This window comes from Myotis nattereri (assembly GCF_964212035.1).
Source record: "Myotis nattereri genome assembly, chromosome: 2".
NCBI lineage: Eukaryota > Metazoa > Chordata > Mammalia > Chiroptera > Vespertilionidae > Myotis > Myotis nattereri.
The window spans coordinates 132,938,767-132,954,412 of NC_138076.1; the positions used below are offsets into that span (position 1 = coordinate 132,938,767).

A 15,646-nucleotide genomic window follows, 5' to 3' on the forward strand; every position below is an offset into this window, starting at 1 on the left:
TCATGCACGGGCGGGGGTGGGGGGCTGGGGGGTTGGTTTCAGCTGGCCTGGTCCCAGTTGGGGTGGATCAGGGCCAGGCCTGCTGGGGGGAGGGGCTGTGGATGGTTGGCTGGTGGGCCCCACCCCAATTGGGGTGGGGGGCCAATTGAAGGTCAGCGGCCAGGGTAGGGTCCATGGAAGGTTGGCCGGCTAGCCCTACCCTCGATAGGTGTGGGGGGGCCGGTTGGGGGTGGAGCTGGCTGGAGGGAGGGGCTGTGGGCCAATTGGAGTGTTGGGGGCTGATGGGGGCTGGGGGAGGCCATGGGGAGGGTCAGTGGGCCGGCCAGCCCTGCCCTTGAATGGGGGTGGGGGGCCGATTGGAGGCCAGTGGCCTGGGGGAGGGGCCATGGGTGGTTGACCAGCCGGCCCTGACCCTGATCAGAGTCAGGGGCCAATCTGGGGTGTGGCCAGGTGGGAGAGAGGGGCTGCAGGTGGTTGGCCGGCCAGCCCCACCCCAGAATGGGGTGGGCGGGGCTGGCCAGGGGAAGGGGCTGCAGGCTGATTGGAAGTGGGGCTGGTTGGGGGGAGGGGCCATGGGGGGTTGGCCAGCGCCCCACCCTCCATGGGGGTGGGAGAGGCCGATCAGGGGCAGGGCCAGCTGGGGTGAGGGGCTGCGGGACTTGGCTTTGTTTACTGTTATGCTTGCATTGCCTAGAATAGTGATTGTCATATAGTACATGTCATTAAATATATTTTGGATAGATAGGTGGATAGATGGATGAATAGATGAATGCACGGATGGATTAAAATCCTTATTCCATATCTGCCTATCTCTTTGATGGAAAGATACTTTACCTCTCTTGAGTTTACTTCCTTTCCTTATAAAATAATAGTAGTGACCTCAAAGGGTTGTTGTGAGAATTAAATAAGAAAATGTATGTAAAAATTTCTGTTGTTTGCTTGGTGAGTGTTTCTATGTATGTCTGATGCAAAATATCCTTTTTCAGTTTCATGAAGAAAGGGAAATGGCCTGGGATCAAAGAGAAGTTGAGCTGGAACGTCAACTAGACATTTTTGACCGTCAGCAAAATGAAATACTAAATGCAGCACAAAAGGTCTGAGTGATTAATTCTATTTGCTACTCTGTAGCATGGCCTATAATGTTAGCCATAATAATGTTTTCTAATGTCAGAGATGGAATTTTAACTTTCTTTTTATATTTCAAATATAAGTGGGCTTTAACCATGTCTTGACATATAGTTGTGAAAATTAATGTTCTTTCCTTCAATGCTACAACTGTTTTTTTTAATGCTATTTTTAATAGTTTGAAGATGTTATAGGATCAATGCCAGACCCGAGCTTGCCCCTTCCAAATCAACTTGAGATTGCTCTAAGAAAAATTAAGGAGAATGTTCGAATAATTCTAGAAACACGGGCAACTTGTAAATCACTAGAGGAGGTAATTAGAAAAATTTGCATTTTGATTAGTATATTATTGGGTATGTAGAATTTTTTAAATGCGTAATATATTTTAATGAGGACGATGTATAGAATGATGAATCTGTTGCTAGTTTTACCCTCCTTTTCTACTCTCCCATAATGCTTGTAATAGGCAATAAAGAAAAACAGGTATGGCTAATTACAATTAATTATTCATTTAATTACTACTTGTTACTTTGGGGCACACTAATAGTTGTATTGAAACAAAAAGAACATTTGATTGTAGTTTTATGAGCAATATATTACCTTCTTTTGTATGATCAAGAATTGTTTTCAGCCTTGTTTATTTGAAGTGTATGTTGTATACTCTGAATCAGTTTCAGTTAATTCCTTTTGTGGGTGGTTAAAGGGTTTGAAGGAGAGCTAGAAATTAGTACTTGTTTCTTTAATCTAGGCCAGTGGTTCTCAACCTGTGGGCCACGACCCCTTTGGGGGTCGAACGAACCTTTCACAGGGGTCGCCTAAGACCATTGGAAAACACATGTATAATTACATATTGTTTTTGTGATTAATCACTATGGTTTAATTATGTTCAATTTGTAACAATGAAAATACATCCTGCATATCAGATATTTACATTACAATTCATAACAGTAGCAAAATTACAGTTATGAAGTAGAAACGAAAATAATTTTATGGTTGGGGGTCACCACAACATGAAGAACTGTATTAAAGGGTCGCGGCATTAGGAAGGTTGAGAACCACTCATCTAGGCCTACAACTTGATTAAGAGGATCAAATATCTCCTTTATTTAATTATATGGAAAGTAATTTAAACTGAATATGATTTTCATCTTAGTTTACATCTAAATCTATTGTAAATACATTTAAAAATAATTTTGCTAGTAAAATTGTATATTTTTAGTCGATTGAGGACACTTAGATTTTCTTCAGTAATTGTAAGATTTATCATTTATGTGAATTTTCATTGAGTTACTGCATTTAAAATATCTGCCTTAATCCTATTGAATAGGCAGCACTTTTTTTTCTATTTTGTTTTCATAATCCACAGATTTTATAATAATGATTTATTGACTTGAGCCAGTAAAGTTCCAGTTTTTATACCCAGCTGATTTATGAATTACTCTTCTAGTGTTTTGATAGTCAATGGGCTGAAGTAAGAGGAACAATTTATTACAGTTTTTTTCCAAATTTAGCACCACCTCACATTTCTAGTTCTAAAACTATAACATCTAAATAAAGTACCTTAAATTTCATTTTCATAATAATTGTTTCTTAACACATGCAATAGTCTTACAAATAAAATATGCATCCAGATAACTTAGCTGTCACATAAAAATATCAGTTTAACTTTATTAATATCTTTTGGCTATTTTAAGTTTGTTGTGAAAAATAAAGGGAAACTCCTCTCTAAACTTGTAACTAATTTAAAATTCAGATGAAACATTTTAAAAGAAAAAATATACTTTAATAATATGATTTGATCATTGCAGAAGCTAAAAGAAAAAGAATCTGCTTTACGGTTAGCAGAGCAAAATATTTTGTCAAGAGACAAAGTAATCAACGAACTCAGGCTTCGTTTACCTGCCGCCGCAGAACGAGAAAAGCTTATAGCTGAACTAGGCAGAAAGGAGGTAGAACCACAGTTCTACCACACATTGAAAATTGCTCAGCAGACTATTGCAAACATGCAAGCAAGGCTGAATCAGAAGGAAGACATGTTAAAGAAGTATCAGCGTCTTCTGGAAAAAGCCAGAGAGGTAATTTGTTTGTTTGTTTGTTTGTTTAATCTATCTATCTATCTATCTATCTATCTATCTATCTATCTATCTATCTATCATCTACCTACCTACCTACCTACCTATTTAATGCAAATATTATTCTGCCCTGAAGTGGTAGTGCATTTCTTGCCTTTCAAATGATTCTATTTAGGAATTATCACTTTCATGTGATTAGATTACAGATCTGTCAGAAAAACTGGCAGTGTATATATGTGAATCTTTCCCATATGGATTGACTAAATCAGGAATAGCTGTCACAGAGAAACCATGATAATGAAAAATACCAGCTGAGTTTATGATATTGGAAAATACCAGTTGAGTTTATAGGTCAGAAAGTTAGAAATCTGTCTCACTAGTAGTAATAAGTGAAATGAGATTTGCTAGAACTTTGGTGGTGGTGGACAGGGGAAATCTGCATTTAAAACGTAAAATTTTTTTTTAGAAACAAGTTAAAAGATGATAGGTACATATTATTCTAATATTAAGATTAAATTATGATCTAAGGCTGGACTTGTCAACTTGAAGTGTGTACTAGTGAAAATGCATACTGGTGTAAATATATGCATGCAGATATTGTTCTTTCCCTGTCTCAGGGATTTTGGAAGATTAAAGATAACAGATATTTAAGATTCTAATGTGAATTTATTTAAATCACTATTTAAGATATAGTTTTGATTTTCTATAAAACAGGAGCAAAGAGAAATTGTTAAGAAACATGAAGAAGATCTTCATATTCTTCATCATAAATTAGAACTACAAGCTGATAGTTCACTCAATAAATTCAAACAAACAGCTTGGGTAAGAGTCTAAGAACTTTGTTTTATTCTTTACAGATTTTTGAGATCGTATACTTGAAAATTTAGCTCTATTTTTTGGGGGGGTGAGGGAATAGAAGCCACCCTATTTTTTATTTTTTGCCAGAATAATCTTATGAAAACACAACTCTGATCATTCTTCTCCCTAGACTGATGCTTATAAAATCTTGTTTATCTGTAGCCATGTACTAAAAGCCTTCCATGATCTGACCTCAGTTTTTGTTTTTGTTTTCAAATTTTGCTCATTATAACTGATTTTCATGTTCTGAATTCAGCTTATACTTGGTGCTGATCTTGTCTTCTGTATGTGTGAAATGACCTTTCATCTCCTAATATGCAAACCTTATCATCCTTGAGCCTTAACTCATTAATTCAAAACACATTTCTTGATACATCACTACATGTAGGGACTTCGCTAGATACTGGGAATACAAAGAACCTGATCTCTATTAACTGTTTTCTTTAAGCTTTCATTGCTTATTAAATTTTAGATTAGATATTATTTTTGATTATTTGAGGAATGCATTAAAATTATGGAATAAGCATTGCATTGAATTATACATGTTTATAGCTAATTTATTCACATTTCATAGGATTTACTAAAACAGTCTCCTACTCCAGTTCCTACCAACAAGCATTTTATTCGTTTGGCTGAGATGGAACAGACAGTAGCAGAACAAGATGACTCTCTTGCTTCACTTTTGATAAAACTAAAAAAAGTGTCTCAAGAATTGGAGAGACAAAAAGAAATCACTGAGTTAAAAATCAAAGATTTTGAAAATACCAAATTACGGTAAGCCTTAGAAATGTATTATAACAATAGGCAAATAGTAATAATGATATAATGAGGATAAACCTGTTTTCTCTGTGCACTGTTCTGAAAACTTTATGTATATTGTCTTGTTTTATCCTCAGGACACTTATGACATAGGTCATATTCTCCCCATTCTTCACATAGGAAACTAGGCTACAGGGAGGCTCAGTTACAGGCCTGGGAGCAGGTGGAAAAGTCAGAATTTGAATCTAGTCAGTCTAGTTTCAAGCACCAACCCAGAATCTTGTCCAGAATCTTGTTTTTAACCTCTATGCTTCTGTTTCATCATCTGTAATATGGAAATGACAATATTTAACCTGGTTCCTTCAGGATGATTATTTGAAGGCCAGATGCTCTTGTATAAGAAAGTAATTTCAAAATTGTAAAGTAACAACAAATAAATATAAAATTTTTGTTATATGCCTATAACAGTTCCTGGCACACAGTAGAGGTTCAGTAAATATTTGTTGTATGAAAAATTAACTATTTTTTTTATTATAGTGACAGTAGAGGGTTCACGGCATTCATTCTCTGCATTAGAGATTTTAAACATTGCTCAATTAATTTATCAGAATATAGATTTTTAAACCTAAAATAGATTTATAGTTATGTATTTTATAATCATTGTAGAACTAACTCTCTGCACCTTGATTTCTTATCTGAATAAATGAGAGAGCTGAACAACTTATACTTGCATTCCAGCTCTGAAACTCTTACTAGAACCTTTTTGACTCACTTATCCAAGATGCGTCTAACAAAATAAACATTATTTTTGCTTTAGTAAGAAGCTACCACTTTAAAGAGATTATTCTCTAAAAGAGAATTAGCAATAGCATATGGTGTCCTTTAAATCAAATTTTCCCCATTCTATTAAATTTTATAACTGAGATGTTATTTTGATAAAGTAAGTCTCTGTCATGTTTTAGAGTATAAAGTTGCTTCTGCTTTTCAACCCAATCCCTGGGTACAGAAAATAATCATCTTTTGAAATTACCTTGTATATATAATTTCTTTTGCCAGTTGAAATACTTGAGTTAGTTTTTTTAGTCATGTCATTTTAGTGTAAAATTATACTTTTATCCTCTGTGTGCAAATTGGTATTATTGACAGAGAACATTAAATCTGTAGAAAAATTTTGTAAGAGTTTATTAGAGTTTAATTTGAACCGAACATATGCCTGGAAGCAAGATCTCTGTAGACAGAACAATGCTTCCCAGGACAGTTTGCGGTTTCTTTTTTGCATTTGGAATTAAGGAAAGAACGGCAAGGAAGATTATATGAAGGTGGGAGAAAGCAAGGCAGGGATTACGGAATAATAACAGGATTGTGTGCTCTCTTCCAGGGGTCTAAAAAATAGGCATTTCAAAGGTGCCTGAACTTAGATGTACAAAAACAATGGGCAGAGCTCGCTTGGAGCAAAGATAAACCTTTTACTAAAGAAGTTAAAGTCTCTGGAGCATGGCTACCTACCATGACCTGCTCAGTTAAGAATTTATAATCAGAGCATCCTGAGGTTATTTTCCATTAGATTTATTACAGTATCCCTTTTTTGTCCACAGTATGCATATTTTAATGCCTTAGAAGTGTATAGAAAATTATAGATTCTTGTGTTTTCTTAAGTAAAATCTTATAGTTTCACAATTTGATGATTAAAGTGACAAGTTTTTCTGCTGAAAACAACAAGCCTCAGAGTGTTTAACACTTGTTCATAATTTAATACAATCTTCTCTTTGGTCAAAGTTTAATTTATTTGTATCTCCATATTGCTGACACTATTAATGCAGTGTTTAAATGCAAAGTGAACTGGATATAATTTAGTATGACTTATTAAAGATGAATGAACAATAGGATTAATCACATTAACTAAGTCTGCTGATAGTATCTATTTCCATGTCTATAGATATAGGTATTATAAATGTAATACTAGTGACTTTGTAACCATAAACAATATTACATGTAATTTCTGTGAAAGTGTACATTTTGTATTTGAATAATGACAATATAGAGCAGTGGTTCTCAGCTGAGGTAATTATTGCTGTCCTCCTTCCTCCGGGGACATTTGGTAATGTCTGGAGACATTTTCCATTGTCACAACTAGGAGGTACTATTGGCACCTACTGTGTAGAAGCAAAGGATACTATTAAACACCTTGCCATTAATGCAGAGGACAGTTCATAAAGAATTATTCAGTCAAACAGTCAATAGTGCCACGATCGAGAAACCCTGATAAGAGGAAAGTCACATCTTGCCTGGCACATGGTATTTAAAGTGCTGTATGTTCATTTTCTGTATTATTTGTCTAGAGCAGCGGTTCTCAACCTGTGGGTCGCGACCCCTTTGGGGGTCGAACGACACAGGGGTCGCCTAAGACCATCGGAAAACATATATAATTACATATTGTTTTTGTGATTAATCACTAAGCTTTAATTACGTTCAATTTGTAACAATGAAATTGGGGGTCACCACAACATAAAGAACTGTATTAAAGGGTCACGGAATTAAAAAGGTTGAGAACCACTGGGCTAGAGTCACAAAATTGCTTGATGCAATCATTACCAAAAATAGTAGACAGAAACTAGAAAGAAAAAGTATGTTAAGTTTAAGAGTGGTCAAGTGGAATAAAGAATTGTATTTATTTGGCCCCAGTCAGTGTTGTTCAATAGCTGAGTGCCAACCAGGAGGTCACAGTTCGATTTTTGGTCAGGGCACATGCTCACGTTGTGGGCTCGATCTCCTGATCCCCAGGGAGGGACGTACAGGGGGCAGCCAATCAGTGATTCTCTCTCATCATTGATGTTTCTTTCTTTCCCTTCCTTCCTTCCTTCCTTCCTCCCTCCCTCCCTCCCTCCCTCCCTCCCTCCCTCCCTCCCTCCCTTCCTTCCTTCCTTCCTTCCTTCCTTCCTTTCTCTCTCTTATTCTCTGAAATCAATAAAAAATATTTTAAAACAATTTTAAAAATTGTATTTATTTGAGATTTGAATTAAGAACAGGTTGTAATGCCCTAGCCGGTTTGGCTCAGTGGATAGAGCACCCGCCTGCGGACTGAAGGGTCCCAGGTTTGATTCCGGTCATGGGCACATGCCTGGGTTGCATGCTGGATACCCATTGGGGGGTGTGCAGAAGGCAGCCGATCAATGATTCTCTCTCATCATTGATGTTTCTATCTCTCCCTTTCCTTCCTCTCTGAAATCAATAAAAATATATATTTTTTAAAAAGATTAGGTTGTGCCCTGACCGGTTTGGCTCAGTGGATAGAGCGTCAGTCTACGGACTCAAGGGTCCCAGGTTCGATTCTGGTCAGGGGCGTGTGCCTTGGTTGCAGGCACATTCCCAATGGGGAGTGTGCGGGTGGTGGCTGATGGATGTTTCTCTCTCTCTCTCGTCAATGTTTCTAACTCTCTGTCCCTCTCCTTTCCTCTCTGTGAAAAATCAATAAAATATATTTTTTAAAAAAAGATTAGGTTGTAAGAATATTTAGGACAAACGTTTGCTTTTATATAAAATTTTTGTCAATCAAAGTGTTAATTGCAGCAACCACTTTACTGAATACATATGTTTGCTGATATTAGGCTCCAAGAAAATCATGCAGCTGAAGTGAAAAAAGTGAAAGCACAAGTAGAGGATTTAAGGTGCCTTCTGGCCCAGTCCCAAAATGACTTACAGAGTTTAAAATCTGAACTTCAGGCTCAAAAAGAAGCAAATTCAAGAGCTCCAACAAGGACAATGAAAAATCTAGTGGAAAGGTTAAAGAGCCAATTATCCCTTAAAGAGAAACAACAAAAAGTAAGTAACAACATTGTCAACATTCAGGAAGTACATGTGGTAGATTGCTTTTAGAGTAGAGTTGTAAGAGATGATATTATCTCTCTCTCTGTTGTAGGAAAGAGTTTGAGCCTCATTTTATGCTGTGAAGTAGGGTTTTTTAAGATAATTGTTTTAAACAGCCTGATTTGTGGGTTATTTGTAGAAAATAAGAGGAGATCTTATTTTATTATTTCCTTTCCTTTTCTACTGGGATTTTATGCTACTGTGAGGCTATTTTGAACAATTTAAATAACTGAACAATTTTGAAAAATTTGGGGATTGGGGGATATGACAGTGAATAAGAAAGGCTAAAGAAGAAGGTTACAGAGATACTTTTATGAAAAGAAGTTGGTCACTGGGTTATCTGATTTATTAGTTTTTTAATTTATCAGATTTGATATATTCAAATGTCTTAGAAGTTACTGTTGTTTTCTGTGCTAGCTCAAGTAATTTATTGGCAAATTCTAAGCCCTTTTTTAATCTTGTGACTTTCCTAATGTACTTAAATTCAATTAATTTCATATGGAAGTTTGTCTTGAGTAATTTGGATAAATACCTAAATTTGGATATTTGAAACCAAAACATACCTGGTTTTTATAATAAAAGTTTCCCGATTTAATGCTATGTTCCCAAACTTATTAATGTCAAGATTTTGAACGCTCATACTCAATTTTAAAATAATTGAATTCAGTTACTAAAGGAAATTTATTTGAAAAAGTTGGGTTATTAGTTTGTGATTATGTTTGCTTAAACATATGGCATTTTAGGAAAATAGTTGAAAGTAATAAAGCCTACTTATATTTAGTATTATATATTGCTCATATAAAATATCAGATTTTCCAAAAAAAAAGTGGTATATCTGTTATAATTTTTAGGCACTTAGTCGAGCACTTTTGGAACTCAGAGCGGAAATGACAGCAGTGGCTGAAGAACGTATTATTTCTGCAACCTCTCAGAAAGAGGCGAATCTCAATGTTCAACAGATTGTTGATCGACATACCAGAGAGCTAAAGGTGAACATCAACACATTTATTAATATTAAAAAATCCTGATAATTCCATTAGAAGAGAATCCACCTTTTTTTGTTAATAATAAGTATCTTTATTATACTTATGTACTGATTATCATCTTGGAATTAGCAAAATATAGGCTATTATAAGCTACTCTTCCTAATAGAATTAAATTTAAGAAACATTTACATATGATTTTTAGTGTGTATATATTTTTTTCTTTCTTTTGCTATATCAGAATTTTCTATCTGATTTTTGCTAGTTTATGAGTTAATTAGCTTTCCTTTTTTATCCCCTGAAATAGTTTATGAGAATCATGTAGTTCTTGACTTTTAATCTGTAGAGCTACTTGGCTCTGAAAACTATTTTTGAAATTATTATTTTGGGGCAATGTATTTTATTATTTTATTACCTGACTGTTAGGTTTGGTAGTTTAAACTTTTTTCCCCAAAAAATATATATATTTCATAATGATTTTTAAATTTCTTTACGCAAGTTTGATATACTATATTCTAAGTAAAATGAAAAATTTTTTATATGTTGTTTTTGTTTATAATTTTGACTTGCTCTTTGTTTATATGTATATGCACTTCATTACCATTAAACGGTATAATGATTAGATTTTACTCAGACTTTTTAAAATAAATTTTTAATATATTATTGACTAGGGGCCCAGTGCACGAATTTGTGCACCTCGAAAGGAACTGTGGGCTGCGAGGCTGCGGTGGGCACAGGGCGGGTCTCGGCCCATCCTCTGTGCCCCCACCAGCCCCTCCCAACATGACCCCTGGTCTCCTATCTGCTGGCAGCCCTGCTCCCACCGCTGCCACTCCCACATGCTGACAGTGCCAGCCTCACTTGCACCTTCTGATGATGCGGAACAATTGGGGCCAGTGCCAGCAACGTGTGCAAGCGGGACCAGTGCCATCAGCAGGTGCGAGCGGCGGCTGCTAGCCCTGATTGCCCCTCAGGAGCAGGGGGAGGTGGAGAAGTCCTCAGGAGCAATCAGGAGCAATCAGTCCTACAGCCGCTGTTTGCACTTGCTGACGGTGCTGAGTGATTGGGGCCGGCGCCAGGTGCCAGCAGCAGGTATGAGCGGCGGCTCCGGCAGCCAGTGCAAGTGGAGCCAGCACCAGCAGCAGGTGTGAGTGTCCAGCAGGACTGTGGCATGTGGGAGCAAAGAATTTTCCGTAATGACCAGAGGCTCGCCCCAATGACAGCCACCGGCGCCCCGCCTTGGTCTGGCGCCCCTGCTCACCTGCTACACCATCCACTGCGGCCGACGCCCGCCATGTTCCGCGTGTGCCCCCGGTGGTCAGTGCACATCATAGCGACTGGTTGTTCGGTTCCGCTGTTTGGCCTATTTGCATATTAGCCTTTTATTATGTAGGATTTCAGAGAGGAAGGGAGAAGGAGAGAGAGATAGAAACATCAATGATGAGAGAGAATCACTGACTGCCTCCTGCATGCCCCCCACTGGGGATCAAGCCCACAACCCAGGCATGTGCCCTGACAGGGAATTGAACGGTGACCTCTTGGTTTATAGGTCAATGCTCAAGCACTAAGCAACACCGGCTGGGCTTACTCAGATTTTTTCAATCTTCCATTGCACCTATCACGATTATGAACATAGTCAACAGTAAAAATCCATTTTTTAATAATTATAAATAAATAATAACCCTGTGTTAATGTCTTCTTTAATACCTTTCTCTTTTCCTGTAATGGCTTCTCAGAATTCTTCACATTCTTCAACTCCTTTTCCTCAAAGCCTTATCTAATTTCTCCGGGAAAATTTATGTTTTTCTCCTAGCTGCATTATATACTACTCATTTCTATGATTATTACTAGCAATACTTTGTGCCTGCATTAATTTACTCAAAACATTTTTTAAAATATTTTTTTATTGATTTCAGAGATGAAGGGAGAGGGAGAGAGAAATAGAAATATCAATGATGAGAGAGAATCATTGATTGGCTGCCTCCTGCATGTCCCCCACTGGGGATCGAGCCCGCAACCTGGGCATGTGCCCTGACTGGGAATCGAATTATGACCTCCTGGCTCATGGGTCAGTGCTTAACCACTGAACCATGCTGGCCAGGCTCAACAAAATATATTTTAAGTACCAGTATTTCCATCACTGTTAATGTATAGGACAGCAAAGACCTCCTTCCTATGTGTACTTTCTTAAGCATATTGTCTAGTATTGCCAGTTACCCTTTTATGTCTTGTCTTTACAAAGTACATTAGAAATTAATTCAAGTCAGAGATTTCATTTATACTACTCTGAAGTTTCACAGTGTTTAAAACACTGCTGTATACATTCTACATTGTACTTGTTTCTTTAATAAGTTTGTTCAGCCACAATGAAACATTTACTTATCCTTATTGGATAAAATTTTGGCCCGAGGTATTTGTTGAAGATCAATTGCTTAAGAATGTTTCTTCATGTTTTGTTTTATATTTTTTTCTCAAAGTAGACTTGATTAATTGTAATGAAGATGGAAGAATATATATAGTTTGTGGTTGATTTTTTTCCATTATATTTAAACATTTAGATTAAAACTTTTTTCTTAAGTTTTAATGGTGTAATTTCATATTATATTGCTTTTATCATTAATATTTGGTGAAGATTCATGAATTAAATTTTTCTTTATTTTATATATTAGTCACAAATTGAAGATTTAAGTGAAAATCTTTTAACATTGAAAGAAGCTCTTAAAACAAGTAAAAACAGAGAAAATTCACTAACTGATAATTTGAATGACTTAACTAATGAACTACAAAAAAACCAAAAAGCCTATAATAAAGTGCTTAGAGAGAAAGATGAAATTGAACAAGAGAATGATGAACTGAAAAGGCAAATAAAAAGACTAACCAGTGGATTACAGGTAATTTTATATTGTGATAATCTCTTTGATTTATATGTAGATAGCAGTTCATTCCCACGTTTTAATTTCACATATATTTGCTGGAACTAGCTTGCATGTCCCCTTGATTAATTTAGCTAATTCCTTCAGTGATCTCCACTGTATTTATAATTTTAAAGAAGTATCTTATTGAAATGCAGAAACAATTACCATGTTATATATCAGTAGTGTCATTTAGAATGTTTGGTAAACTATAGTCTCAGAAAATTTCTGTAGTTGGAATATTTGGTGTGTATTTTGTTTGATACTTTTTTACTTATAAAATGTTAAAATGCATATTATTTTTCAGGGCAAAACTCTGATAGATAATAAACAAAGTTTAATTGAAGAACTCCAAAAGAGAATTAAAAAGCTAGAAAGCCAACTAGAAAGAAAAGTGGATGAGGTAGAAATAAAGCCTATGAAAGAAAAGGTATGTGGAGAAACATACTGATCTACTTAAGGTGGTGCAAGACTAAGTTAAATAAGTAATTGATGAATAGCTAATATACTATATAAATTTGAGGACCTAACATATTTTAAGTGATACTGAATAATGTAGAGAAGTCTAAGACAAGTGTACTTGAGGTGACCCCTATAATGTCACTCTTACTTGGAAATTACTACATCATGTCCATGTCATCTTCCTGACATCCAAAAATCTCTGCACATTTTGCTTATTTATTTATCACTTCTCCCAATGTAGTTGTTGACATTTGGTGATTTGACCTTTGGGGGAAAAGCTGGGCATTTTTCTCCTCTACCTTGACCCAAATGTGTCCTTTTATCCTTCAGTAGGCAGCACTGTTCTTTCAGGGTAAACAATATGACTTGGAATATAGTCAGAATTACAGCAATATTAAAGTAACCAACCCACTCTTAAATTGATTCTATAATGTAAGAAAAATTGCTTAAAATTTTCATACAATTTAAGTAAACTATCCTATCTAATAATAGACAAAGATGGTAATAGACTGCACCTTTACTACACCTTCCATTAGCTAATCAGCACGATATGCAAAATAACCACCAACAAAGATGACAGCTAATTTGCATACTGCAGGCAGGGCGGGGCAGTGTGAGCCGCCATCCAGGCCCCATGTGCAGACCTGGGCAGCGGGGCTTAGGGGAGCAGGCCTAAGCCTCAGTCAGACATCCCCCCCAAGAGCTCCCCAGCTGCCAGAGGGATGTCTGACTGCCAGCTTAGTCCCGATCCTCTGGGGAGCAGGCCTAAGTTGACAGGTGGACATCACCTGAGGGGTCCCGGACTGCAAGAGTGCACAGGCTGGGCTGAGGGACCTCCCCTCCCCCCGAGTGCACGAATTTTCGTGCACCAGGCCTCTAGTTTTATAATAAAAATTACTGGTAGAGCCCTGGCCAGATGGCTCAGTTGGTTGGAGCATCATCCTGGTCAGGCACATGCTAAGGTTGCAGATTGATCCCTGATCAGGGAGCAACCAATTGATGTTTCTCTCTCACAGTGATACCTCTCTCTGTGTCTCACTCTTCCTTCCTTCCCCTCTCCAAAATCAGTAAACATGCCCTCGGCTGAGGATTAAAAATAGAATTAATCCAAAAAAAAACTAACATTAGCTAAAATATATGTAATTAATTTTTGATAAATGATAAACTGAAGACTTTTATCTTGTTGGTAGCATTGAAAATATCAAAAGTGCCCTGGGAAATATTGATGCTAGTGGTAATGTTTGCCCCTGAAGAAAATCACAGTGGAGGAACTATGGTTAGGAAAAATTTATCCAGAAAATATTCAGTACCTATAAAATAAATTTTCATAACATGAAAACTACATATTTTAATGACTCTGTATAGAAAATAGGTAATGGGACTAAATGTTTTAACAGAGTATATTACAAAAAGTGTCAAAATTGACCAATGTCAGTATAATTTTGATGAAAATGCTTGCATTTATATACATGGAACCACAACATACTTGCTATCAGAAGCTTTATTGGTGAAAACTGGAAGATCAAAATGTCTTTACCCTTCTAGATTGCTCTCTTTGCTCTCTCCTTCCTGGGGAAAAGGTCTAAATAATCCTTGGATACCAGTTCCTAATCTGATTGCCATCAGAATACCTCAATAGCCTTGTGGCTTTCCCTGGACTCCTAATCTGTTTCAGTTTATTACTCCTTAAATTAGATAATACTATTTCTATTAGCAATTTCTCAAGATTATTTTGACAGTGAAATAATTCGTGAAAGTTTTTTGTAAGCCATCAAGTTCATCCCAGTGTACGACATTATTACTAACTAGAAATAGAAAGAGAACACAGAAAGTTACACTAATAGTAAAATTTATAGCTAGGAGTCTAGTGAGAATGTTCTTTCAGATTACACAGTGCTGGGCATTCCTAATTCATGAATGTTTTTATACTCAAAGAATCCTTTCATTGAGTATAAAAACAAATTTCAACACCTTTTCCTCTGTAAACAGTGTTTGTAGCCTGTCTGTATTTAAAAAAACCCACCCGATGCCTTGCAGTCCTATTTCTCTTATGATACTTTACTTTTCTCCATAGGACTTATTACTATCTGACAGACTAGAGATTTCCTTAGCTATGTGTTCATCTTTTGGTCTGAAAGCTTTGATGGCAAGAAATGGCCTGTTTGGTTTATTGTTTTCTCCTTAGCACCTAGAAGAGTCCCTGACACATAGTAGATGCTCAGTATTTGATGAATGAATGAAAAAATTTAAATGCAGTAACATTATTCTGAAATCTACATGTAAGAAGCTGTTGGAACAGAAAATATGAAAGGATTACTTCTCTCTCCATCCTCTCTTCTTGCCTTCTCTTCCCCAGTCTAGAACAGACCCTTGGTGACATTTGCCTTTGTTGTTTTTATTGTTGTTATTGTTCATTTTTAAATTTTTTTCTTTCCTAAATTTTACTTAAGAGGGTAATGTCAGATGGGATAGAATTACTCAATCCCTACAAAGCAATATATGATGCAGAAAAATTTACCTACATACGTTATGCCCCCAACTAATATTTATATTTCTGGAGGTACATAAAATTCCTGGTTATATTTCGGGGGGGGGGGGGGGAAGAAGTTAA

At 36.5% G+C, this 15,646-nt stretch overlaps 1 protein-coding gene across 1 annotated transcript in view; it reads left to right on the forward strand.

Annotated features, from left to right (window-relative positions):
- The window catches only part of CEP290 (centrosomal protein 290), a 119,846-nt gene that overhangs the window by 67,096 nt on the left and 37,104 nt on the right, over positions 1-15,646 (forward strand). Inside the window, exons 34-42 of the mRNA XM_081081463.1 lie at positions 987-1,094; positions 1,304-1,438; positions 2,934-3,200; positions 3,912-4,019; positions 4,630-4,829; positions 8,420-8,633; positions 9,530-9,667; positions 12,331-12,552; positions 12,881-13,003. Of these exons, the coding sequence (XP_080937589.1) occupies positions 987-1,094; positions 1,304-1,438; positions 2,934-3,200; positions 3,912-4,019; positions 4,630-4,829; positions 8,420-8,633; positions 9,530-9,667; positions 12,331-12,552; positions 12,881-13,003 (1,515 nt within the window). The remainder of the gene's footprint in view (positions 1-986; positions 1,095-1,303; positions 1,439-2,933; positions 3,201-3,911; positions 4,020-4,629; positions 4,830-8,419; positions 8,634-9,529; positions 9,668-12,330; positions 12,553-12,880; positions 13,004-15,646) is intronic.